Here is a 25,278-nt window from a genome sequence, read left to right on the forward strand (position 1 = left end):
GTCTTTTCCAGCTTTAATCTAGCTCTAAATCTTTGATCCTATGATCAAAATGTAAATGAGAAAGGGTTTCTGTTTCTGGCAAATATTAAACAATATCAGTTCCACTGCCTATCAAAATTTTAAGTAAATTGTTTTACTTCCAGCCTACTTGATACTCAAAATGCATGCACCCACAGAACTCTGTCATGACTAGCAAAGACTAACAGTTGTTTCCTTTTAACATACAATCCTAATCATTTCAGAGAAAAACTTAAGCATGAGGTTGGCGGATGACTCCCACCATCATGCTGACTTACCAAAAGGTTCTCAGGCTTGATATCTCTATGCACAATATTGAGACCATGAAGATACTTCAGGGCACTAGCTAGGTTATACACCATTGCACTCCCATCTCTCTCTGTGTACTTGGTTGAGGAAGTAATTGCATCAAAGAGATCACCACCCTAAAGCAAATATCACAAAATGTCAAAAAGCAATTACCTCTTAGTATAATGCATAGCTATCAGTTTATTATATCAGAGTAGAAGAAATATTCCATTAAAATGTACATGGAAAATTAGAATTAATATGGGCAATTCAATTTAATAAATATTTATTCATTTAACTACCATATTCAAAACATTGAGCTAGGTATTAGGAGTATAAAATTTTTAAAAAATGTACCTCCTGTCCTTAAGGAGTTTAACATTCTAAGATAAGTATAATATAAGGAAGGATGTGATAGCTTAAAAAGATCCAACATATTTGAAAAAAAAATTGAGAGAGAGAGAGAGAGAGAATGAATTCACATTTCCAAGATGCAGGGATCAGAGGTTTTCAGAAGAGGGAGTATCTAAGTAGAGCTTTGAAAGATGAGGCTAAGAATGAGAATAAGAATGCTTTCTAGGCATGGGGGATGATCTCAGCAAATGTCCAGAGATCAAAGAAGAGGTAAAGGTAAGGGTAGTGAATAGTCTGGTTTTGCAGGAATATAGAATCTAATATGAAATAAGGCTAGGTAGGTTAGAAATAGGGAGTCATAGATGTTTTTTGAACTGCTGAATAATACGGTTAAAACTAAAATTGAAGAAAGCAATAGTTATAAGCCAGTGAAGTATTTTTCTGACAGGGCATTGAAAAAGATCAAAAAAAATTTCTAAGGTTTCTTATTCTTACCTTGACTAATTCCATCACCAGAAAAAGTTCAGTAGAAGTATCCATTTCCTCAATCAGCATGATTATATTTGGATGTTTGACTCTGCGCAGTATTGATACTTCATTTTCAATCAGGTGTTCCTATGAAATGGAAGTTAGAGAAACTGATTTAGAAAATAGCAGTCTCTCCTCTAATAATAGTTAGTATTTACAAAATGCTTTAAAGTTTGAAAAGTGTTTATATATGCTATTTAATTTTTATCCTCTGCATTTCTAACACAAACTCCAACCAACAGTTCTTGTAAATAGGTTTCTTTTGTGGACAGTGCCCTTTAGCTTAGTTAGTTGGAGAACAATGCTAATGACCCCAACTTTATGGTATGTTAACGAATGAATCTTTTACCTTGAGAAGAATGACTTGGTTTGCTCCTCTATTTTAGTGATTCCATTCCAAAATGAATTTATTGACATTTATTTACATCATACATCTTGTGCAAGGCAAATTTTGAGTAAGGGATGAGTTGGGGATACAAGGACAGAAAACTGCTTGTCTTCAAAGAGACTATATTCTACTTAGGGGAAGGATACAATCTACACATAGAGAAGTATATGATTTTAATTTGAGAGAAAAGAGCATACTAAAGAGGTGCATAAAGGAAACTAAGGTTATAAGAAATGACAGCATAGAGGGAATGTATTCCATTAAAGAGGGATGGCCTTTTCAAAGGCATGGAACTGAAGAGGAAGTGCTAAGTTTGGAAAACTGCAAGTAAGGCTGTTTGGCTACAAGGTCTACAAAGGTTCTCAATGATAACCCAAAACCTTGACATTTTGTTCAGAGGAAATGTGAAGCTAATGAAGGTTCATGAGAAAGGGAATATATGGCCCAAATTGTAGGAGGTAATCAGCTGTCTTAAAAAAAAAAGTATATGGGTTAGCCGAGGAAGAGAAAAAGAGAATAGGAATGAAACTACTTGACTCATCTACCTGTGAATCAGTATGTTATTTTGGTTTATAAAGGGCAGAATTCTTGCTGTCTTGCAGGCATAAATTAGTTTTTAACTACAAATATTTATTAGATGCTAGTTCAAAGCTCCATTCTGTAACTTAGTAGGCTAGATGCTGCAAGCTTTGAATACAATTATTTTGAAGATAAATTAGCTTTCTGTAGTTACTGTTACAGCTATCATTAATACTACTTTAGTAACTTAAAGGAATTCTCATTCATATAGTTGTCCACTTGGGAGGAAAGTGATAAGATAACATTATGCTTTCATAGAGATGATTTTATCTTGTATGGTTCTGACAAATAGTAGTAGTAGTAGTAGTAGTAGTAGTAGTAGTAGTAGTAGTAGTAGTAGTATGTTTTAATCTTTGTTTTTCCAGAACTGATAATAATCAGATAATTTTATTAAACTCCAGAGGGGGAAAAAGATTCACAACATCCGAATGTATAATATTTAAATTTTAATCAATTTAGTATTTTGAATACAGTTAATAGGATTGAAGATATCACTAAATTTTAAACTGCTACTAATCTGTTTTAACTTATGCTGGAATTGAAGAGGATATTTTAACTATTACTCATGAATTCATTCTCCAGATAAACATTCTTTATTATCTTGGATCATAGAAATCTGGACACATATAGTACCATGAAGATTATTATCTTAATTTTAACTTGATTTTGACTCTGTAAAAAAATATCCAACAGTGGATTATCTATGAGGGCTGACGAAACCCATGTAAGATCAGCACTATAGAGAAACAATCTTATAAAACATACAGATAATTTCTTTGCACATATACACACATATTTACATACATTTATATATGTATACATGTACATATATACATAATGAATTTATATTCATAAGTGTATGTACATGTATAAATATATATAATGTATACAGACATTACATATATATGCACACATATATTCATTATATAGTTTGACACTATATCCATATTGTATACTATGTAGTATTATATGCACCCACACACACATATTGTTAATATGTTAATCATATTAATAGTCCTGGACCACTGACCCAAAAATAAATAAATAAATAAGGACTCTAAGATGGAACACAGCATAGTGGATAGAATTGGGGATTGTGGAAGAGTTCAAGTTAATTTTTTTCCTCTGTCACATAATAGTTGCATAAACTTTGTTAAATCTCTAAACTTAATGTCAACAAATTACATAGGAATTGTTGAGATCTGCATTGTTGCATAGTTTCTAAAATGAGTGAATGTTCAAACAATCGCCCATTCTGATACATTAAATTTGTAATGTTAGAATTTATCATTTGAAATACCAAAATACGACAAATCATAGTTTGCTTTATTATTTCTTGATTGTTTAAACTTAAATGATAAAGAAAATGTTAGTAATACAAATTAAACTTATAAATGTGTTTTGTGTACATTATTTTTTCCAGAGAGTTGGTTATTAAATATTTACCAGCATCAAACTAAGGACATGGTTTGTGAAGTTATATGGATGAAATTCAGTTGAATTTCTCAAAAGGAAAAATGACAGAAAAGTTCAATATATTTGACTATTTGAAAATTTTCAAGTAAAAATTATGCTATTGTTGGGTTTGAGATGCCATCTAACCCCCTGGGCTTCAAGTAAAACCATGACAATCACTCCAAAATAGAAGAGTCTTTCATACTCTTAATGACTGTCATGGGAGATTCCTTAGTCCCTTCCTTCCCCTCCCCTTACCTGCCTTAATCACTGAATGGGCATTGCCTCAGTTAAACTGAAAGCTATTAAAACCCTAGTTTAAAAACTTCAAGGTCTTTCACTGCATCCAGGGGTATCTCCAGTCATCCTGATCCATATCAGGTCACTGGATCCAGGTGACTGATTCTAAAGAAGAAAAGTGAGGCTCTTTGCCCAGCCCTTGCTCACTTAAATTGAATTCATTTGCATGTACTGGTCCTCTTCCAGAAAGAAGGATAAACAACAACAACCTCCCCCTCCAATTTTCAATAACATAAGCCAATTTTCACACAATTATGAAGTTGACATCTTAGTAACCTCAGAAATCCTAAGAACTATTCTTTTAGGACTTCGGGAAAGTAGTTTTACTTTTTTCTAAATCAGACAGGGATAGCAATTCTAGGTGATACAATACTCAGAAGAAGCTGAAAAAATCTCCCATAAGGAAGAAGTTGTACAGTCAGCTTCTCTTTTTCACAGTAGATGAAGGGAAGGAAAAGTCTGGCACAAACTACCATTTCTATATACTAAAAAGCACCTAGTTTAAAAATAAGCACTCTTTAACCCACCTCTTTGAAATATTTGTTTCCTGACTATCTTAGAAATAAAAAGCTGGATGCTGTTTCGATAGTATGATGGCATTAAGATAAATTACTTATTGCCGGTCCAAACCATGAACACCAAATGTGATGGAGAACTGTCATTTAAAGCTAAACCAGTCCTGTAGTGCTTCTAAGTTTCCTCCAGAATTATAATGATTACAGAAAAATTTCTATACTGCTTGTATTCAGGATGTAAATTTCCATTTAGAATGACAGAAATAAGGCAAACAAAAAAAAGGACTCAGGTGGCTAGGTGGCGCAGTGGATAGAGCACCGGCCCTGGAGTCAGGAGTACCTGGGTTCAAATCTGGTCTTAGACACTTAATAATTACCTAGCTGTGTGGCCTTGGGCAAGCCACTTAACCCCATTTGCCTTGCAAAAACCTAACCAAAAAAGGACTCATGAAAATTAGGATAAGCTACCCAAAGGCAGCCTCAGGAGAGAGTTTTCTCTCTGGAGAGCATCAAGAAAAGATTAGATGATTAACTTCTTGGGAAAGCTGTAGAGGACATTTCTTATCAGGTAGTTTGGACTATATGACCTATGAGATCTTTTTCCAACTCTGATATTTTATGATATTACATAGTAAGAGGATTGCTTCTCCCTGGAGTTACTACATTTTCACCCAATAAAGACACAATGGAAAATGCTCAGAAATACACAGTAAGGCTTCTCCTGGGGCCACCAGAAATGTGATGTTGTAAAAATGAGGTGCTATTCCAGAAACTCTGCTTACATATTCATGCAACTTTCCACATGCTGCTTTTCAATGGTTCAGAACTTCTGTATGGTCAGCCTGCTGGGGAGTAGAAGGTTATTTTTCTCCCTCATTGTTTTATTATTTTCCTTAAGAATGCTTCTAAAGAGTTAATCCCTTACAATTCATCTGCATTTCAATTTTTTTAATCTACATATTAAAAAACCAAAATTCTGAGACCAATCATATCTAAACACTATTATCAATGTTATCTTCTAACTTCACAAACAGCAGGGTAAGAGCTATGTTTCTATATGATATCCTCTCCATATCCTGTTTTCCACAAAGGAAACTAATGTTTGGCAAAAGTGCATAATCATTTGCAGATATTTAAATTCCATTTACATATTATTTTTGTCTTCTACCACTGTAAGTTTTCATTACTAAGAATCTACCAATATGCATGCTGAATGGTTGGTGCATAATAATGCATTCAAACAATTGACAGGTCAACTCATTTCAAAGTCTTGTTTTGTAGCATGAAAACAGAGGGGATGACAATAAAAACGTATTTGCATGAAGAGAACACAAGATCATTTTTGACGTGTGTGTGTGTGTGTGTGTGTGTGTGTGTGTGTGTGTACGTTTCAAATGAGTAAGAGGGAAGTAGTCCCTGCCTTAGGATAATGTACTGCTTCATGCTGCCAAGGAATAAGGAATCTATTCTTATTCTGAATCGCTGACTGATTAACCCTTATTGCTTACTGAATGAGGGCTCCCTCTTTTGAGTATATTCAAAAGAAATGATGCAAAGAATGTTTGCTAATAGGGCTTCTAAATATAAGACTTCTAAACACAATGGAAAAGAGGCACAGTCACTTTCATCATCTCAGTTCATAAGGCAGAACAGTGAATAATAATAATAATAATAATAATAATAATAATGATGATGATGATGATGATGATGATGATGATGATGAAGATGAAGATGATGCCATACTCATACAACACCCACAATCACTAACTTTGGAAAACCAAGCAAATTGAGTCTGAAATGTGTCAGCAAAAGGGAGAAAAGTCAGAGGAAATACAATTTAAAATAATATCGTTGGGTTTTTTAAACTAGACTACATTGAGACATCAAAGACAAAGAGCCAAGTTTTCAAAGTGACCTCTACATTTTAATCACCTATTTGAGGGCACTGATCTCAAGGTTCACAAGTAAAAGCTTTACAGCTGCAAAAACATGCCTATGGTTGCTGAAATTTCACTTAGTTATACATTTAATGACCTTTACTCAGTAAATGCTTAACTTTTAAAAAAGATGAAAGGAAAAATTTTAATTTGACTCTGCAAAATATTTTTTCTTCCAAAAAGAAAAATAGATTCTCATTATTTGTCCCTTTACTTCTCTGCCTTTACTTTCTTCTGACCCTAGTTGATACCAAACAACTATATACCAACTACTATTCTTGAGTCCTTGATCCTTTCCTACTCCTCCCTCCCAATAGTGACAGTGTTCAACCCCCAGGTGGCTTTTCATTCATACTCTCAAACAACTGGAAGAAATCACATCAATGTGCTGACTGGATCTACCACAGTCATACTATTCAATATCAACATGGCCCTCATTCCTCCATGGAAAAATAGTTATAATTTCCTAACTCACTCTATCATCTTTCCCTGTCAAACAAACTGTTTGCAATGTTTTACTGCCTTGTCTTTGTAGCTCAATACGCTTCCTTCTTATATGTATAAATATATGCCATTGATCGTTAAAATTTTGCAACTGCAAGTGCTACCCTTCCTCAATCTGGGAATGTAGACATATTTATATTATATGCTATAGAATATATACAAGAATACACAGATTTATACAAAGCTATATTATTAAGTGAGTCCTTATTAAGAGTTTGGGCAGTTAGGTAGATGGTTCAGTAGATAGAGTGTCCAGTCTCAAGTCAGAAAGGCTCATTTTTAACTGTACTCAAAGTCCACCTCACACACTTACTAGCTGTGTGACTCTGGGCAAGTCACCTCACTCCACTTGCCTCAAGTTTCATCATCTGGAAAATGAGCTAGAGAAGGAAATGGAAAACCATTGCAATATCTTTGCCAAGAAACACAATTGGGATCACAAAGAGTTGGACTCAATTGATAATTGCCATAACAATTTTTAAGAGCTTTAGAAAATTATTTCCCCTTCCCCAAGGAATCACAGTATTTTGCATGTAGAAACTAAATGGAGTTGAGGGTAGGGGAAGGAAATTAACAGCACAAACACTACTATTTGATTCCTCATTTGAGAGAACTCAAGGTCAACCTCCTGGTATCTGCTATATCAGTTGGCAATTATCCCCTAAGTTTTAAATGTCCCTTGTTTTTCTGCTTCTCTTTTTTCCATTAATATCAGATCTCACAATCATCTTCCTGGCCCCTCAGGTTCCTAATCTTGGTATCTTCCTTCATTCCTCACTCTTATTCCCAAAATAGTCAATCTACTGCCATGTCTTTCTGCTTCTGTAGTACAAATTCTTTACATTTACTTCTTTCCATTTACACAAGTGCCACCCTAGTTGAGGTCCTCATGTGCTCTTTCCCTATCTCTTCCAAAAGCCTTCTGATCGATCTCCCTGTCTCATGTTCATACAACTGCTAAAGTAGCTTTCTTAAAGAACAGATCTGACCATGCTGCCCCTCACTCTCTCTCTCCCCCACCCCACTCAATAAGTTCCAGTGTCTCCCTATTACAACTAGTAAAAACAAAATCTCCTCTGTTTGGCATTTATAGCTCTTCAAAACCTAATCTATTCCTATTATCACAGGCTTCATTACTCCTTTACATTTTTTTTGATCCAGTCAAACCATTCTACTTGGTGTTCCTCATACAAAGACCTAAATTCAAATTCAGTTCAGATTATGATACTAGATGTCTCAGTCCTTTCGTTCATTTATAAAATGGGGATATTAATAGCATCTACTTTGAGAGGTTGTTGTGAAGAAAATGAGATATTTGTAAAGTGCTTAGCACAGTGACAAATATATAGTGGATACTATGTGAAGACTTATTTCTATTCCCCCCTTGTCTTCCTCTTCCGTTCTGAGAATTCCTGGCTTTCTATAAGCTCAGCTCAAAAACCACCTCAGCAAGAGGCAGGCTTTTACTATCCTCTCCACCATCTCAGCTGCTAGTTGCTTCCACACTCTAAGGTAGCATCCTATCTACTCTATATGTATCTTGTATACAACTACAGTATTTATATACAAATTATATTTTCTATTAAAATATCAGCTTCCTGAAGTTAGGGGCTGTTTTTGTTGTTCTGTGTTTCTTCAGTCAGTACTTGTAATAAATGTTTGCTGACTGAATGAAAAAACAAAATGACAGCAGTAGAAATCATTCTAATAGGTGTTTTTGCTCAACTGATTTCAGGGAATATAATTTAGAAAGTTATTTGAATGACTTCTAGAAAGTATGTATTGTGATAAAGCTAAATATATTAATTAATTAAAAAATAAAAATAATAATCCTTTATTTCTTCTTATTACTAGTACAAGAAGAGATGTAGAGAAAGATTGTTTTATTTTTTAAAAACTTTTTTTTAAAGTAAGGTGGAGCTTTTCCATCTAAAAAATGAGGTGTCATGGATGAAGAAGTGCTTCTAATTTTTTTTTTAACTTTGAAATTCAGGAAGCACTAACCTGAAAGATTCATGGCCCTAACCTGGTCAGATTTGCAACACTCTACCAAAATCATGGTTTTAATTTTTTTTTAAACATCATACTCAGTTTCCAAATTATTTCACCTTTTAAGAGAAAACTATACTCCATTAATATACACACACACACGAGAGAAGATAGCACACTTAAAGTTTCTTTTGTCTCATAAAGTTACTTCAGTTACTTTTGTAGGCAATTGTGTATACAGTACCTTTCCGCAGCATTTGGTTTTATCTATAATTTTTAGGGCAAACTCCTTTCCAGTAGACCTAGAGGAAGATGAGAAGAAAATTATTCTTTAGTAGACAAACCATAAAATGCCATTTCAGTATTTTACTTGATCACACTGTATAGAGAATTTGACATGCTCTCTAATCATTAGATATTCTTATGAGAAACAACATAGAATTTTTTTTAAAAATGTACCCTCTGGAAAAGGTCATATAATGAGAATGGGGGTAATGGACAGATAGCCCAGGTACTATCATTTTTTAAAAGTGTAATTTTTTTTTATTACATTTTAAGTTCTGAATTGTTGCCTTCCCTCCCTACTCCTCCATTCGAGAAGACCACTATATGTGTGTGTGTGTGTGTGTGTGTATACACATATATATAAACATACACACATTTGTGTATGTGCATATATAAAACCATAATATGTATTCTTATATTTATTAGTTCTTTCTCTGGTTACACACACACACACACACACACACACACACACACACACACACACACACATTTCCATGTTTATGTGCATGCATATGTAAAACCATAATATGCATACTTCTATTTATTAGTTCTTTCTCTGGATGTAGATTGCATCTTCATGTATCTTTTGCAATTGATCTGAATATCAATAATTCTCAGAATAACTTAGTCATTCACAGTTATTTAACAATATCACTGTTCCTATATACAACATTCCCTTGGTTCTGCTCATTTCACTCTTTATTATTTCATGCAAGTCTTTCCATGGTTTTCAATAATCAACCTACTCATCATTTCTTCTAGCACAATAGTGTTCCATCACAACCATTTACCACAATTTGTTCAGCCATTTCTCAATTGAGTGGGCATCCCCTCAATTTCCAGTTCTGCGCCACCACAAAGAGTTGCAATGAACATTTAAGAATATATAAGATCTTTTCCTTTGTTTCCCTGACAACCTTCAGAAACAAGTGTAATACTTGAATCCATGGAATATTCAAAGAGTCAGAGAAAAGCCTATAGTACAGTTGGAAGGTTCCTTGGATGATTTAGAGAAATATATGGACATGAATGGAACAGGATAAGTAGGGTTGAAAGAGATAAGATAGGCACCATAAGAAAAGGTTTCTAAACCAAAGAACACATGGGACCAGTCAAGTTTGGTATATATTCTTCACAGTAAGCTGGGGTAAACAAATGGAAAATATGTATCCTCAATTTTTGATATCCCATCAGCCCTGCTACCAGAGTCATGATGGTTCTTAGCATTCAGCCAAAAAGAATTTATTGAAAATCTATATTTTGCCAGGCCCAGTGGTAACAATCAAGGCTACAAAGAAAGGCAGTAAACAGTCATGATTCTAATAAGTCTAATGGGGGAGACAACATATAAATAACTGTACAAACAAGATACAGACAGGATAAATTAGAGATGCTATTAAAAGAAATATACTAGCAGCGAGAGGACTTAGGAATGGTTTCTTGCAGGAAATGGGATTTTAGCTGAGACTTTAAGGAAATTAGGGAAGCCTAGAAATGAGGAGGTTTAGAATTCCAGACATTGGTAACAATCCCCAGTCTGATCTCCATGATGATGAAGTTCTTGATGTGAAGAATAGCACAGAGGTCTGTCATTGGATAATAGATGTGTGAGAAGTAAAGCATAAGAAGAATGGAAAAGTTGGAGGGACTTTGAATACCAGCAGATTTTATATTTAATCCTGGAAGTAACAAGGAACCATTGGATGGTGGTGGCAAAGGGGTGACATGATTAGGTCTGCACTTTGGTGAGAATATTTTGGCACCTGAATGGAGGATGGACTGCAGAGGGGAAAGATTCAAGGCCAGGTGATCAACCAGCAGGATATTGTATTAGTCTGGTTCTAAGGTAATGAAGGCCAGCACCAGGGTGGAAGCAATGTCAGAGAAAAGTAGAATGGTTATAAGAGAGATCTGCAAAGGTAGGATTGACAGGACTTGGGTTTTGGGAGAGGTGAATGTGAAGAGTCAAGGATAACCCAAATGGAGAATTTTGGGTGACTGGTGGGATAGTAGTGCCCTTAACAGTAATAGGTAAGGGAGGATTTTGGTTGGGAGTATAATAAGTTCAATTTCAGACATGATGAGTTTCAGATGACTATGAGATATCCAATTTGAGTTGGAAAATTGAGTCTCAGTGAAAGCGCTAGAGAAGTAGATCTGGGAATCATTAGCCTAAAGATGTTAATTGAACCCATGGGGCCTGATGAGATCATCACAATGGTGAGATGAGAGCCCAGGGAGGAGTCTTAGGAAACATCAATGGTTAGTTGACATGACCTCGGTGAACCTCCAGCAAGGAAGCTGAGGAGGATCCAGGCAGGTAGGTAGGAGGAAAACCAAGAGAAGATAGTACCCTGAGAACCTATAAAGAAGAAAGTATTAAGGTGGCATTTCTTGATAAATTGAAGATTTGTGAAAAAGGAGGGCTGAGATAGTGTGCAATCTATTGGAGAAGATGGGATGGAATGATGGGATCACTTGTGTATGTAGAAGATTAGTCTTGGCAAAGAGAAAAGTCAACAGTTTATATGAGACCAGTAAAGGAGAAAATAGTGACAGAAGGCACATAATATTGTGAGATGAGAAGAAGAGGATAAAAGGGAACTTTTAACAAATACCCTTGATTTTCTTTCATGAAATATGGGGTGAAGATTACTTCTAAAAGGGTGAGGGAAGGAAGAGTCATGGGAGGTGTAAGGAAAAATGAAAAAGTCTGGATAAGCCATTATGATAAGTAGAATAGTGATTCAATTAATAAGGAGCCATTTAACTTGTTTAGAAAGTAGTTATAGTAGAAGAGAGTAGATCTACAACCCCTAGTGATAAATTATTAAAGTAATTTTATGTTTAATAAATGTAAAGATTTAAACTTTAGGAATAAAAATTCACTGGTAAAAATTATTGGGCAAATTGGGAAGCAGTCTGGCAGAAACTAAGTATAGACCAATATCTTACACATTTATCAAGATAAAGTCAAAATGAATATATGATCTTGACATGAAGGAAGATATCACTAAGTATATTAGAAAAACATGAAATGTTCTTCAATTGGGAAACGGCTTAGCAAACTGTGGTATATGTATGTCATGGAACATTATTGTTCTATTAGAAACCAGGAGGGATGGGAATTCAGGGAATCCTGGAAGGATTTGCATGAACTGATGCTGAGAGAGATGAGCAGAACCAGAAAAACACTGTACACCCTAACATCAACATGGGGGTGATGATTAAATTTGTTAGACTCGCTCATTCCATCAGTGCAACAATAAGGGACAATTTTGGGCTCTCTCTGCAATGGAGAATACCATCTGTATACAGATAAAGAACCATGGAGTTTGAACAAAGTTCAAGGACTATTCCCTTTAATTTAGGGAAAAAAAATATCTTATTGTCTGATCTTGTTATCTCTTATACTTTTTGTTTCTTCCTTAAGGATATGATTTCCCTCTCATCACACTCAATTTGGATCAATATACAACATGGAAACAAAGCAAAGACTGACAAATTGCATTCTGTGGCAGGGAGGGAAGTAAGATTGGGGGGAAAATTGTAAAATTCAAAATAAATAAAATGTTTAAAAAGCAAAAAAAAAATGGAACATATTACCTGTCAGAAAATATAGACAAGAATTTATGAATAAACAAGAGATAGAGAACATTGAGAGATGTAAAACAAATAATTTTGTTTACATTAAATCGAAAGATTTTTTTTATAAATAAAACCAATATATCCAAGATTAAGAGGAAAACAGAAAATCAGGGGGAAATATTTAAAGACAGATAAATCTCAAATATATAGACTTTGTGAAATTAATAAGAATGTCATTCCCCAATTGATATATAGTCAAAGGATATGAACAGGTAGATTTCAAAAGAAAAAATCAAAGACAGATATAGATATATGAAAAATGCTCTCATTATTTATGAGAGAAATGAAAATTAACTCAACTCTGAGCTATCATCTCACACCTATCAGACTAGCTTAAACAACAGAAGGGAAAAATGACAAATGTTGGAGAGTATGTGGAAAAAATTGGGACAATAATACTGTTGGTGGAGTTGTAAACTGATCTAACCATTTTGGAGAGCACTATGGAATTATACCCAAAAAACTGTGTATAACTGTTGACTCAGCAATGCCACTATTAGGTCTGTTTCCCCAAGGTTGGGGGGAGAACATAAATAAATGTTCTAAAATATTTAAAGCAGCTCTCTTTATAGTGGCAAAGAACTAGAAATTTAGGGGAGACTGGGGAATGACTGAATAAGTTAAAGTATTTGATTGCAATTGAATTCTACTGTACTGTGAGAAATGATAAGCAGGTTGATTTTAGGAAAACATGGAAAGACTTGAAGAGTGAAATGAGCAGAACCAAGAGAGCATTATATACAGTAACAGCAATAATGTTCAAAGAGAGAATGTAAATGACTCAACTATTCTGAATTATATGATTATTCAAAATAACAACAAAGGACCTATGAAAGATGTTTTCCATTTCCAGAGAATGTATGGAAATATGTACTGTATGATTTCACATATATAACGTTGTCAAATGTTGACCTCTAGAGCAAGGTTGGGAGAGGTGCAGTGAAACAGTTTGGAAACCAAATGTAACCAAAAAAAATATCAAATATTAAAAAAATTATAGAAGATATCTCTTTTTTCCTTTGCAGAGGTGGAGGTTTACTCAGGTGGAACATTGCATGCCTTTTCTAATTTTTTAATGTATAAAACAGTTTTGGTGGTACCCCACCCCCTTTTTCCCCTTTTTTTAAAAAATATTCTTTGGTGTGTGGTATGATTCCATTGAAGGTGGATGGATACTGGGAGAAATTTAGATAATGTAAAAACAGAATATCTCAATGCAAATTTGTTTTTAAAAAAACTAGTTATAACAATTCTGCAGGAATTCCTTTTGGCATGAAAGTTGTGTGAATATAGTGTAAGCTCTGACAAGTCTTAGCCAAGCTGGAAGATTTTTGAAAACAGATCTGCCGATAGACTGTAGGGATCTGAAGGTGGAAGAGCTGAAGAACTTTCTAATAATACAGGCTCATCACCAGGAGGTTGGACAATTGATGGGGATTGGGGGGAGGTCACATGGTTCATGAAAACTATCTTATTGGGGAGCGGTTGGGTGGCACAGTGGATAAAGCACCAGCCCTGGAGTCAGGAGTACCTGGGTTCAAATCCGGTCTCAGACACTTAAGAATTACCTAGCTGTGTGGCCTTGGGCAAGCCACTTAACCCCATTGCCTTCCAAAAAAAAAGATATAGGAAAACTATCTTATTAATGTGAGAAGGAACTCAAGTTCCTCAAGGGTAGGAAATGTCCTTTGCTTCTCTTTGAATACCATCATTTAGTACATACTAGGAGCTTAATAAATGTTTACTGACTGATTTGTACTAGTGAAAAAAGCACCACGTGAACACAGAGCCATTGCAGCACACAAAGAATGTCTAATTGCAGGAGAACCATTCATTAAAGAACACTGCAGTGTACTTAGAATACCATTAGCTCTCAAACTGCAGCTGCTTTTGCCAGGTTGTCATAGTTACACATCGATTATGGTCTCACTCAGAGGGGAACTTTTATTTAAACAGCTCATGAGCAACGTAAACCAAACACTGCCTCTGACTGTTGATGAATATATAGAAATTCTGTCCTATGTTTAATTTGTCACTGATAACCACATATGGTGTGCCATGGATAAAAGTGGTCACAGAGCATCAAGGTTTTGTGATGAAATTCGTTGAGATGTGTGTGATCTGTTACAGCTGGCACAAGGCAGAACCCTCCCACACAAGACATCAACCAAGTACAGTCACTGTCAGTCACATGGAGCTGCCAGTACAAGAGAGGCCACAATCACGACGTGGCCCTTTAAAAATTAATAGAAGAATGTGGCTAATTAAATCTGGAACAACTTAACTTGAACATATGAAAGCACTTCCCCACAAACTGCTGGCATCTGCCCCTTGTGTGCCCTTTGTTTAAAAAAAAAAAGGATTTTAGGTGCTGAAGAGTGAAATATGAGCCCTGCAGCTGAATATGAAGATGCCCTCAGGCAGCAGCAATTGGCAGTGTTTGTTAAACTGTGTACAAGAATTAAAGGGGATCTAAAACAAATGTGGTTAGCAGCTGTCAGGATGTGTATATAGATAGGTACAGACTAACTCAAATTAAAATTTAAAAGATCTTTAAAGGGACATGTTTTCCTTTCTCTTTGTACATTTCAACAGTGTGTTTTTATACAATGTAGTAACAAAAACTAAGAGTTAAGTATTGAAACTATTGAAGTGGGTTTCCTCCTGAGACCTGTAAGACCCTTTCTAAAGTCAACAGACTTCACAACACAGAGAGAACAAGAAAGCAGAGGGTACTTGAAGATGACTTATTTTTAAACTTTATTGTTTGGGATTATTTTTCCTCTCCCCTCAGACAGTTTAAAGGAATGACAAGATCCAAAAGAAAATAGAATAGTACAGTGAAAAAAATCCTAAATTTGTATTCAGTGAGCTTTGAGCTTGAATTTTACTTCTGTCTCTACCTAACTAGGTGACTTTAGGCAAGTGATAACCTTCTGCGGGTCTTGATTTCCTTATCTGTACAAGGACAGAGGAAGTTAAGGTGATCTCCAAGGGCCCTTCCACTTCTAAAACTATGCTGCCTTGATCCTTCTTGAACTTGAACACTGAGAGATTCTGCAGGGCTTGTAACCCTGCATTTTCCTTGCCATTTCTCAGAAGGCAACTGGATGGGAGAAAAATCTGCTCCCAGGAAACATATGAATCCTGGCACCTTTGTGCCAACTTTGTCAAGTTTTTAAGTAACCCTCTCCCAATTGGGTTTGGTTGCTGCTAAATTTCTGGGTTGCCCAAGATTAAGACAAATTTGGGAATATAACCATCCATTGAACCTACTGCAGCATCTTTGCCACCACCAACCCCAGTTGGTTTTAATTTACTACAATAAAATCCACCACTGATATTGGTTCAGACTCCTCCCAAAGCCCCAACAGGAAATGAAAATTCCTGTGATCACCATGCCTGTCTACAGTCATCAAGTTGGGTATGGTCCAGGTCTATGGCCAACTAAATACACTTTCCAAAAACCCAGAGGTCCTACAGTACACAATAATGTTAATCACATCACCATTTAAAACCATGTCTGCTGATCTCTGAAATCCTAATGAGGCCATGTGTGGTGGGTGAAAGATGAAAACAAACTGAGGGAACAAAGGTTGGAGAGTCCAAGCATATCGATTTATTAAGCAATGAATGCCAATTGCATAATAAATTGGGACCAGACCTCCTCAATTTAGCCCTGGATCCCAAACACAGAAGACAGATTTTTATGTATTAAACACAATGAATCAAATAAAACCAACTAATTAAAAGAAAACATTTAATCAGGATAAAAAAATTAGTAATCTGACCTTTAATTAGAAGAAAGATTAGGGACTTTCCAAATTGGGAGAACAAATAGATACAATTCCCAAAAATCAAGGGGGAAAAAAGAAGTGTCCTTTTCCCTATAAATGTCTCTGCATTCATTTGAAGAAATATGAAAATGATAACTCATCAAGCAGGGTAAGGAAATTTTCAGATAAAACACAATGGCACTTGAAATGCATAACTGTGAGATAACTTCTTGCATCAATCTTCAGATTTGATTGAATTTCTGGTCAGCAAAACCTAGGACCTTGATTAAAGATCTCTAAGCAGTAGATGGAAGTGGTTCAGTTTCCCAACCACATAGGGCCAGGTTCAAACAATGCAATAAAGTTTTCTCCCAATTCTCAAAAAATAAAATTTTCTCATGAGACAAAAGTTGGACAAGATCCATAATTGAATAGGAAGAAACTAAATCACAAGATGGAGTCAGAATGGTTCACTCAATTACCACAATTAACCACTTATTCAGATTTCTTCACATATGACAGAGTTACTAGTCCATCTGCTTTGCATCTCTCATTCCAAGACTCAACTAAGTTGCAATATTTTTGAAAAACTGACAGGACCTTTGACCTTGTACCAAGTGGGTATGTTTATCTTAAAAGAACTGAAAAGTTTCTTCTAAAGAATTTTGGCTAATGAGTAAAGAAATAAAACAAAGGAGTCATTACAATTCCTCAACATACAATGATCATGAGGAAGTTTATTTAGAGACTCACCTCTCAATGCATTCCTTCACCACAGCAAAATTGCCATCACCAATAACCTTTCCAATTCTGTATTTGTCAAGAAGAGTTGATGACTCAAAGCACCTGTTTCCATTCACACCTGCAGAAAGGACAGCATAAAGGCAACAAGGTCAGCAACTTAGCTTCCTGCCACATTTAAACTTACAATGTAAAGATCTGTAGACCCAAGAAAAAAAGTGCTGCAGGTCAAATTCTGTTCAGAGATCTGTTAGATCTCTGAAACAATTTCATCTCATTAGCACATGGAGTATTTACTGTTGGTGCCATATTAGTGTAATGGAAAGTTTAACAAATTTCATCTTAATCGCTGAAACCCCAGGTGAATTTAGTCATTATTAACCTGGAATTTAAAGGAAATCTAATTAAAGGGTGGGGTTAGTTACCCTAACAGATTTTTATTCTGGTTTATTCAATCCTGAAAAAGCTGTTTAAATATTGTAACAGGTTACTTTCCCTATATGCTTTCAGAGAACAAATAAAGTACAGAGAAGCTTTTCCATGACCTTTTTTTTACATTTTTTTTTGTGAGTGCATTTCATTTTAATGGGATTTTTGGCAACCTTATACATTTTATTTTATGCACTTAAAAATATTCATCTGAAGTCAACAGCCTTCATTGTACTGCAAGAGATGCTCATAAAATGAAATAGTCTAAGAATCTCTGCTGTAGGGGGCAGCTAGGTATGACCTTAGGCAAGTCATTTAATCCTATTGCCTTAAATAAATAAAATTTTTTTAAAAAGAGAAAGGAGAAAATCTCTGCTATACAGTAAGGTCAGTGCAAAATTCAATTTCAAAGTTTGTATTTACTAACTTTCAATAATAGCTTAAAATTTGCATAGGTTAAAAAAGAGAAGCAAGACGATCTATTTTTTTTCACAAGGCAATAGAGTTAAGTGACTTGCCCAGGGGCACAGAGCTAGGTAATTATTGTCTGAGGCCACATTTGAACTCAAGTCCTCCTGCCTCCAGGGCTGGTGTTCTATCCACTGCACAATCTAGCTGCCCCTCAATGATATACTTTTACCAAGGTTTTGACAAAGTGGCTAAAATAATAAAGCATTTTCTTTCCTCTTCCACATTGCAGTGATTTCAATTCTTAGAAAATGGAAAACACAGAACTGAAGATGAAGGAGCAGTCTATCAACAACAAAAAAAAGAGATCCTCCTTCCTCTCAGTTGTTGGATAGATGATTCAGGTAAAGGAATAAGATGTGCTGCTCAGGAATGCTACCTGATAGAAACTGAAAGAGACTCTTCTTGCTTAAAGGTCCAAAGAGGTAAGCTGGATTAGTAACTAAGACAAGCTGCTTCTGAAACACACCAGCAGTGGAACCCAGAAAATCACTTAACCTCTCAACATCCCAGGCAAATCTTTAAAGCTTTAAGTTGAAGAGGAGGCATTGATACAAGGATAAATTCCCTGTACTAGTGAAATCACAGATCCATTTAAAATCTCTATTTTCCCAAACCTTTTGGTAAGACAAGGAAGGGGAATGACAGCAAAAAAAAAAAAAAAAAAAAAAAAAAAAAAAAAAAAAAAAAAAGATAGAAAAAGCACCTAATTCTAAAACTAAACAGTTGGGGACAGATAGCTTGTTATAAACCAGGGGTTTTTAATATGATGGACCCTTTTGGCAGTCTAGTGAAGGCTATTGAGCCCTGTTCAGATTAGTGTATTTGGATGTATAAAATAAAATATGTAAGATTACAAAGGAATCTAATTAAATTGCAGCAGTTATCAACTTAAAAAAATGTTTAAGGACACAAAATAAAGAATTCCTTTTCTTCAGAGACTAACATCTCTGAAGATCCTTGGAAAAAAGTTTCCCAAAAAGGGTTTTATCCACACAGTACATGATATTACTATCTTTAGTCATCTAATAGGCTCTAGGCTTCTCATGGACAAGAACATGTTTTCTGTCATTTCATTTGTACAGAACTCACACAATAATATTTGCTGAAACAACCCACCCTTGATTAAACACTATCAAGACACAAGTAAATCCTAATTTAGCACAAGTTTTCACCATCAAAAGTACTTCCTCGGGGCGACTAGGTGGAACAGTGGATAAAGCACCAGCCCTGGAGTCAGGAGTACCTTGGGTTCAAATCCAGTCTCAAACACTAATAATTACCTAGCTGTGTGGCCTTGGGCAAGACACTTAACCCCATTGCCTTGCAAAAACAAACAAAAAAAAGTACTTCCTCTAACTGCTGGCAGTGCCCTGTTTAAAAAGCTTTCTTAAAAAGTGTCCTATTTAAAAGGCAACCTACCTTCAGGGCTCAGGCAACGGTACAGTTCAGGTCCACCATTCACATTGGAAGAAGATCCACAGTGTGGTGGAATCTAAGAAACAGCAAACAGTCCATTATTTTTGTATGCCAAAGACCCAATCTATGGTTAATGACAGATGTTTATAAAATACTGAGAGAGTATGATGCCATGGTTGCCCAGATTCTGGATAGTGGTTGATTCTCTTGTGATTTCTTGGTCATCACTAGAGTGAAACAAGGCTGAGTCCTTGTGTACATGCTTTTTAGCATGATGTTTTCAGTCATGTTATCAAATACCTATACTGAAGATGAATGCAGCATCAAGGTCAGCTACCACACTGATGGTAAATTCTTCAACTTGAAAAGACCAAAGTAGAGGGAGTATTGATACACGATCTGTTTGAAGATGATTGTGTCCTCAATGCAGCCTCTGAAGCTGAGATGCAACAAAGTATGGATCCATTCTCTGCTGCTTGTGCTCTTTTTGGCCTAATAATTAACACCAAGTAAACACAAGTGCTCCATCCGCTCACCACAACTCTGGAATTGATTGTACGGTAGCGGAAACACTGTACAGAACTGTCCAGCAAGGTGGGCCCTCATAGGAGAGAGTGAGTACTATGCTCTATGAGCAGAGTAGGATTGAAATAGCTCAAAGGAAATCTGAGATGCATAAGTTTAGAGAGCATACCTCAGGTGTTCACTTGAACTGGTTGTGCCCGATCTGTGGTAGAGCATTCTGAGGTTGTATTAGTCTAATCAGCTACAGTCAGACACACCAAAGTTTGGCTTTAGCACAGTGACGTCATTTTGGTTTTCAGTAATGAAGAACAAGAACCAATCAACTAAAATAAAGAGTAACACAAAGCTACCATATACAAGAAGAATCTCATTTGCTTAGAACATTGGGTCAGATGATGGGAGGACCAGAGTTCAAATCTAACCTCAGACACTCTGCCTGCATAAAACTGGATAAGAAAATGGCAAATCACTCTAGTATCATTGTCAAGAGAACTCCATGGAGAGTTGGCCTACAGGGTCACAAAAAGTCAGATACAACTGAATGACAACTGTGGTACATTAAGTGCTATATAAATGCTATTTATTGCTGTTATTACTATTAATATTATTAATATGATATTATATTGTGTTATACTAATATTATGTAATATTTTATAATATTCAATATTCTATTATTATATATCTTTCCCCTCATACTTTTACTTTTGGTGCAGTTTATTCCCAACTTTAATATTTTCACCTTAGGTTAGTTACTTAAAGCAAAAACTTGGATACAAAATAGCTTCCTATTGATTGAGGAAAGTCTAAAAAATTGTACTGCAATAAAAAAAGAATATCACTGCATCATAAAAACAGATTAGGATGATAAGTACAGGCAGAGTCAAGATGGTGGCATGAGAACAGCCTTTCCTAAGAACTCTCTCAAAAATATTCCAAAAACCTTAAAATTATATTAAATTTTTGAGAGACAGAATCCACAGAAAGATCAAGTGCAGCAATTCTCCACTCCAAGGTAGATTGGAAAATCATGGGAAGCCTCTGTTCCACAGGGGCAGCAGCACAAGCAGGAATATGGCATCAGAGAGAAGGAGCTCCAGTCTTCCCAGAACAGTCTGCTGGTGCCTAGGTGCCTGGGTCACAGGGAACACCAGATCCCAACAGAAGTAGATTCCTGACCTGGCAACCCAGGGAACACCAAACACAACTTGAAAGATCAGCGAAGATGATAAATACAGAGTGGCATGGAAAGACTTACATGAACTGGAACAAAATAAAGTAAGCAGAGCCAAGAAAACAGTATCAATAAAGAATAGAACAATGTAAGTAGCAAGGAAAACCATCTCAAAATCATTGAAAATGTAGGGTATAAAATTATAAAACAAAACAAGGATGACCCCAAAGAAAAGAGATGAGAAGACATGTTCTTCAATTGTTTTTCAGAATTAGAGGAAGAGGGGAACCATGAGTGGAGCACCACATATAAGTTTGGGGGGGGGGGGTTTGGCTATTCAGGGTGACTACAAAGTTTTAGTGTAGTTAAAAGCTTCAATCTGTACTAAGACTTTTGGGACAGCCCATACTGACCAATTTTATTGCATTTTTTAAAATTCTTTTTTTTTAAAGTTTTTATAATACCATATTTTTATGGAAAATTATAGGTGGAAACCTAGGCAATGCAAAAATAAGATATTATAAAAAATCTATTTTAAAAAAAGATTAGCTGGAGGTAGAATGAGTGAAAGGCATGGGAAAGAAGTAAGGAGCTTTTAGACTTCCTTGAAGGAAAAAAAAAAAAACAAAGGATTTGAGCTCTTTCCCAAGCATAATTTTAAATGTTGCTGTTGATTACATGAGACTCAAACACATTTGAAAACTCCTTGTCTAGAAAGTTGGTCACATTGATTGGTTTTTGCAGTCAGTCAGCTAATAAACATTTGTTACGTATTGACTATATGCCAAACACTGTGCTAATCACCAGAGATACAAGAAAAATACTAATTTGAAAAGTCAGTTCCTGTCCTGTCTTGTGGAATTTACTATTTAATAGGACAGAATCTAGTTGGTTTCTGCTGGGCCTTTCACCATTGATATAATCTAGGTTATGGTATTTAATTCTTAGATTCTAAGGATGAGTCAATCTGCTTCCTTCCTCACCCCCCCCCATCAGCAAGAATTTTCAGAAAAAAATCTCAGGAAAATATATATCAATGTTCATATCCTCTAATTGATTGCTGAGTCATAACAACAGGTGATGGACAGAGGGCTAGCTTTCAAAGACTGGCTCCGTGATTTCCTATCTATGTGACCCAAAGGAGCTCACTTTTCTTTCAGTTTCCTCACCTATAAAATAAGAAGATATTAATAAATAATCTTTAAGGTCCCTTCCACCTCTAAATTCATAATGTTACAATCTACCTTCCAATCATAGAAATGCTGGCATTTGATACATTGTTTCTGTCTCTAAATTTAGAGATTATCAACAAAATTCCAAATATTTCAGCAGGCAGTGAGAAAACCCAGAAGTGAAGTGCCTTCTAATTCTGTGATTTCCATTAAAAAAACAACAAAGCTGTTTACACCTATCAGAATCTTATCATTTGCCTAAAATACTAAAATGCTTTACTGTTTTAGATGACCATAAGAGTTCATTCCAAAGCATGCTTTTGTTGATATCAGGACAAACAACAGAGGCATATCTGGCAAAACACAATGAAGGAACCTGGCTTCTCAGGGTTGGAGATACTTTTCTTCAAGAACAAACTACATAGAGTAGGAGGCAGGACTCTAATGCTGGCACCTTTCTTGGTTCAGGTTCAAGTTGGGATGAAAGCAGGCATTCACAAAGTCTCACACTAAGTTTAACATTGCCTTTTACATATCAAGAATATGCTGCTCCAAGGGAACAGGGACATAAAGGTTCTTTGGACACAGTCCCTTATTTCCATTCAGAAATGTGTGCAGTTGGTAGATCATCAGGGTATGGCAACTCTTAATGTCTTACACACCTACGAAGTCTGAAAGATCCAGATTTTATGTGGTTGGGACTTTTTTAATGCACAAAAGTGATCAGGAAACTATATTAGGGAAGCCAGAGTTAATCAAGTCCCAGGCACTGCTTTATCCTTCCCCATACTGACTGGGCTGGGAGAGACAGAGAAGGAAGCCACTTCTAGGAAACTGAGGCTATTCAAACCTCCCCATATTGTGGGCTGAAGGGAAGAAGTTGGATCAGGGAAAAATACTGGTCTTATCACACATGGCAATATGGAAAAGGGAAGTTGGTTCTATATGTACCTGTTTTACAAGTTGCGAGCACACTTCAGTGCTCTGTCTAAAAATCTGACACAAAGGGCAGAATTTCTCAACACCTTGGCTCTCCCTTTTTGGTTATAGAATTCCTTAGACTTTTTCCCCCCCAGTCTACTTGCCATTTCTACTTTTATTGTTTTTCTGACAGTTCTAACACCAACCCTAACTCATTTGTTATTTGGTGGTTTCAGTTGTGGCTATCTCTTCATGATGACATTTGATGTGATTTTCCAACTCCTTCTCCAGCTCATATAGCTAGTGTCTGAGACTGGATCTGAACACAAGAAGATGAGTCTTTCTGATTCAGGTCTGGGACTCTTTTCACTTTGCCACCTAGCTGCTTACATATTAAAAATGAACAACTGGATAAGAATATAAAAAGAAATAGATTAGTGAGGCATATTCTTTCAGCAAAATTTAAAGAATACAGGATAATACAACTTTAACTGTCTTCTGTGTTGACCAAGAGCATTTGGAGTTTTAGAGTTTTGGTGTGTATTTCTTTTTTTTTAATTTTTAAAATTTATTTTTTTCACATTACTACAATAATCTTGTTACAAAAGTAAACATAATCTCCCCACACAAAGAGAAAACTCAAGAAAAATAAAATTAGAGAAAAAAGTATTCTTCAGTCTGTATTTGGATATCATCAACTCTGTCTTTAGATTGGAGTGCATTCTTTATCATAAGTCCATCAGAGAAATTGCTTCAATATTTTTTCCCACACTTGCTATTGCTAGCTGTATTTTCCTCTATTCTAATTCTCCCTACCCCCATTTATTCTATTCTTTCTCTCTCTCCTTTCACCCTGTCACTCCTCAGAAGTGTTTCTGACAATCCTCTCCTATCTTCCCTCTCTTCTTTCACCTATACCCCCCCTTCCCCCTTTCTCCCATCCCTTTCCTCTTGGGTAAGGTATACCCAAATGAATGTGTATGTTATTTCCTCTCTGAGCCACCTCCAATAAGAATGAAGGCTCAACTCAATCCCCTTCACCCTTCCCCTTTCCACTCCATTGCAAAAGTTTTTTCTTGCCTCTTTTATGTGAAATAATTTAGCCCATTCCAACTTTCCTTTCCCCTTTCCCCAGAACATTCTTTTCTTGTTTGGTATTTCTATGAAATCTCAAATTATGGAAACTTTGAGCACTGAATTGTGCTATGGAACTTCTAGGGTTATTTTAGGGAAGAGAAAGATGCCAAAGAATATCTGTGAGACCATGAGAAATTTATTTGTCCTTTCTAGACTTATGAGAAAAACTTTAAAAAAATTTCTTCAAGTAGATTATTAAGGAAATAATATGATTTATTCAATGCTTTAAATAATTTCATAACTTGAATAAGTGAGCACATATAATTCCATTACCCTTTAAATAATATAAGTTTACTAAGAGATAGTGGGGAAGAAAGGAAATAAGGAGCCTTCCACGGGGTGGGAGGGAGTAATTAAAATACAGAGGAAAACTTTTTGCATATAACTATGGAGGGAAATGGAAAGATTCATAGTGAATCACAGAAGTCTGCAACATATAGTCAATATAGAAACTGGAACAACAATTATAAAGGATGACATCAAGAAATTGTATTATGAGAAAAGAACATGGTTTGGTCACAGGGCGGGAGCAAGTGATGACAGGTAGATAGCCAGTGTTCCACTGGTATACCCTAGAGATATCAAAAGAAAGTGGAGAGGGTTCCAGCAAGTTAGTTGGACCTCCTGTGTTGAACTTTGAGGAGATGAAAGATCTGTTTATTATATGTGGTGACAAAGAATAGACAAGTATATTTTTTATTCTCCTAACTTACGGCAGGTTAAAAACTGTG

At 35.6% G+C, this 25,278-nt stretch overlaps 1 protein-coding gene across 6 annotated transcripts in view; it reads right to left on the minus strand.

Moving 5' to 3' along the window:
* Positions 1–25,278, minus strand: part of DCLK2 (doublecortin like kinase 2) — a 208,498-nt gene that overhangs the window by 31,327 nt on the left and 151,893 nt on the right. For all 6 annotated transcript variants that reach the window (XR_012476985.1, XR_012476984.1, XM_074229154.1 and 3 more), the window contains 5 exons: positions 19,625–19,697; positions 17,318–17,426; positions 9,100–9,157; positions 1,156–1,275; positions 297–443 (listed from right to left, as the gene is read on the minus strand). Coding sequence is in view for 4 of the 6 variants with exons in the window: in XM_074229154.1 (XP_074085255.1) it covers positions 297–443; positions 1,156–1,275; positions 9,100–9,157; positions 17,318–17,426; positions 19,625–19,697 (507 nt within the window). In the remaining 2 variants the exon portion in view is untranslated. The remainder of the gene's footprint in view (positions 1–296; positions 444–1,155; positions 1,276–9,099; positions 9,158–17,317; positions 17,427–19,624; positions 19,698–25,278) is intronic.

The sequence above is a fragment of the Macrotis lagotis genome, chromosome 3 (assembly GCF_037893015.1).
Source record: "Macrotis lagotis isolate mMagLag1 chromosome 3, bilby.v1.9.chrom.fasta, whole genome shotgun sequence".
Lineage (NCBI taxonomy): Eukaryota > Metazoa > Chordata > Mammalia > Peramelemorphia > Peramelidae > Macrotis > Macrotis lagotis.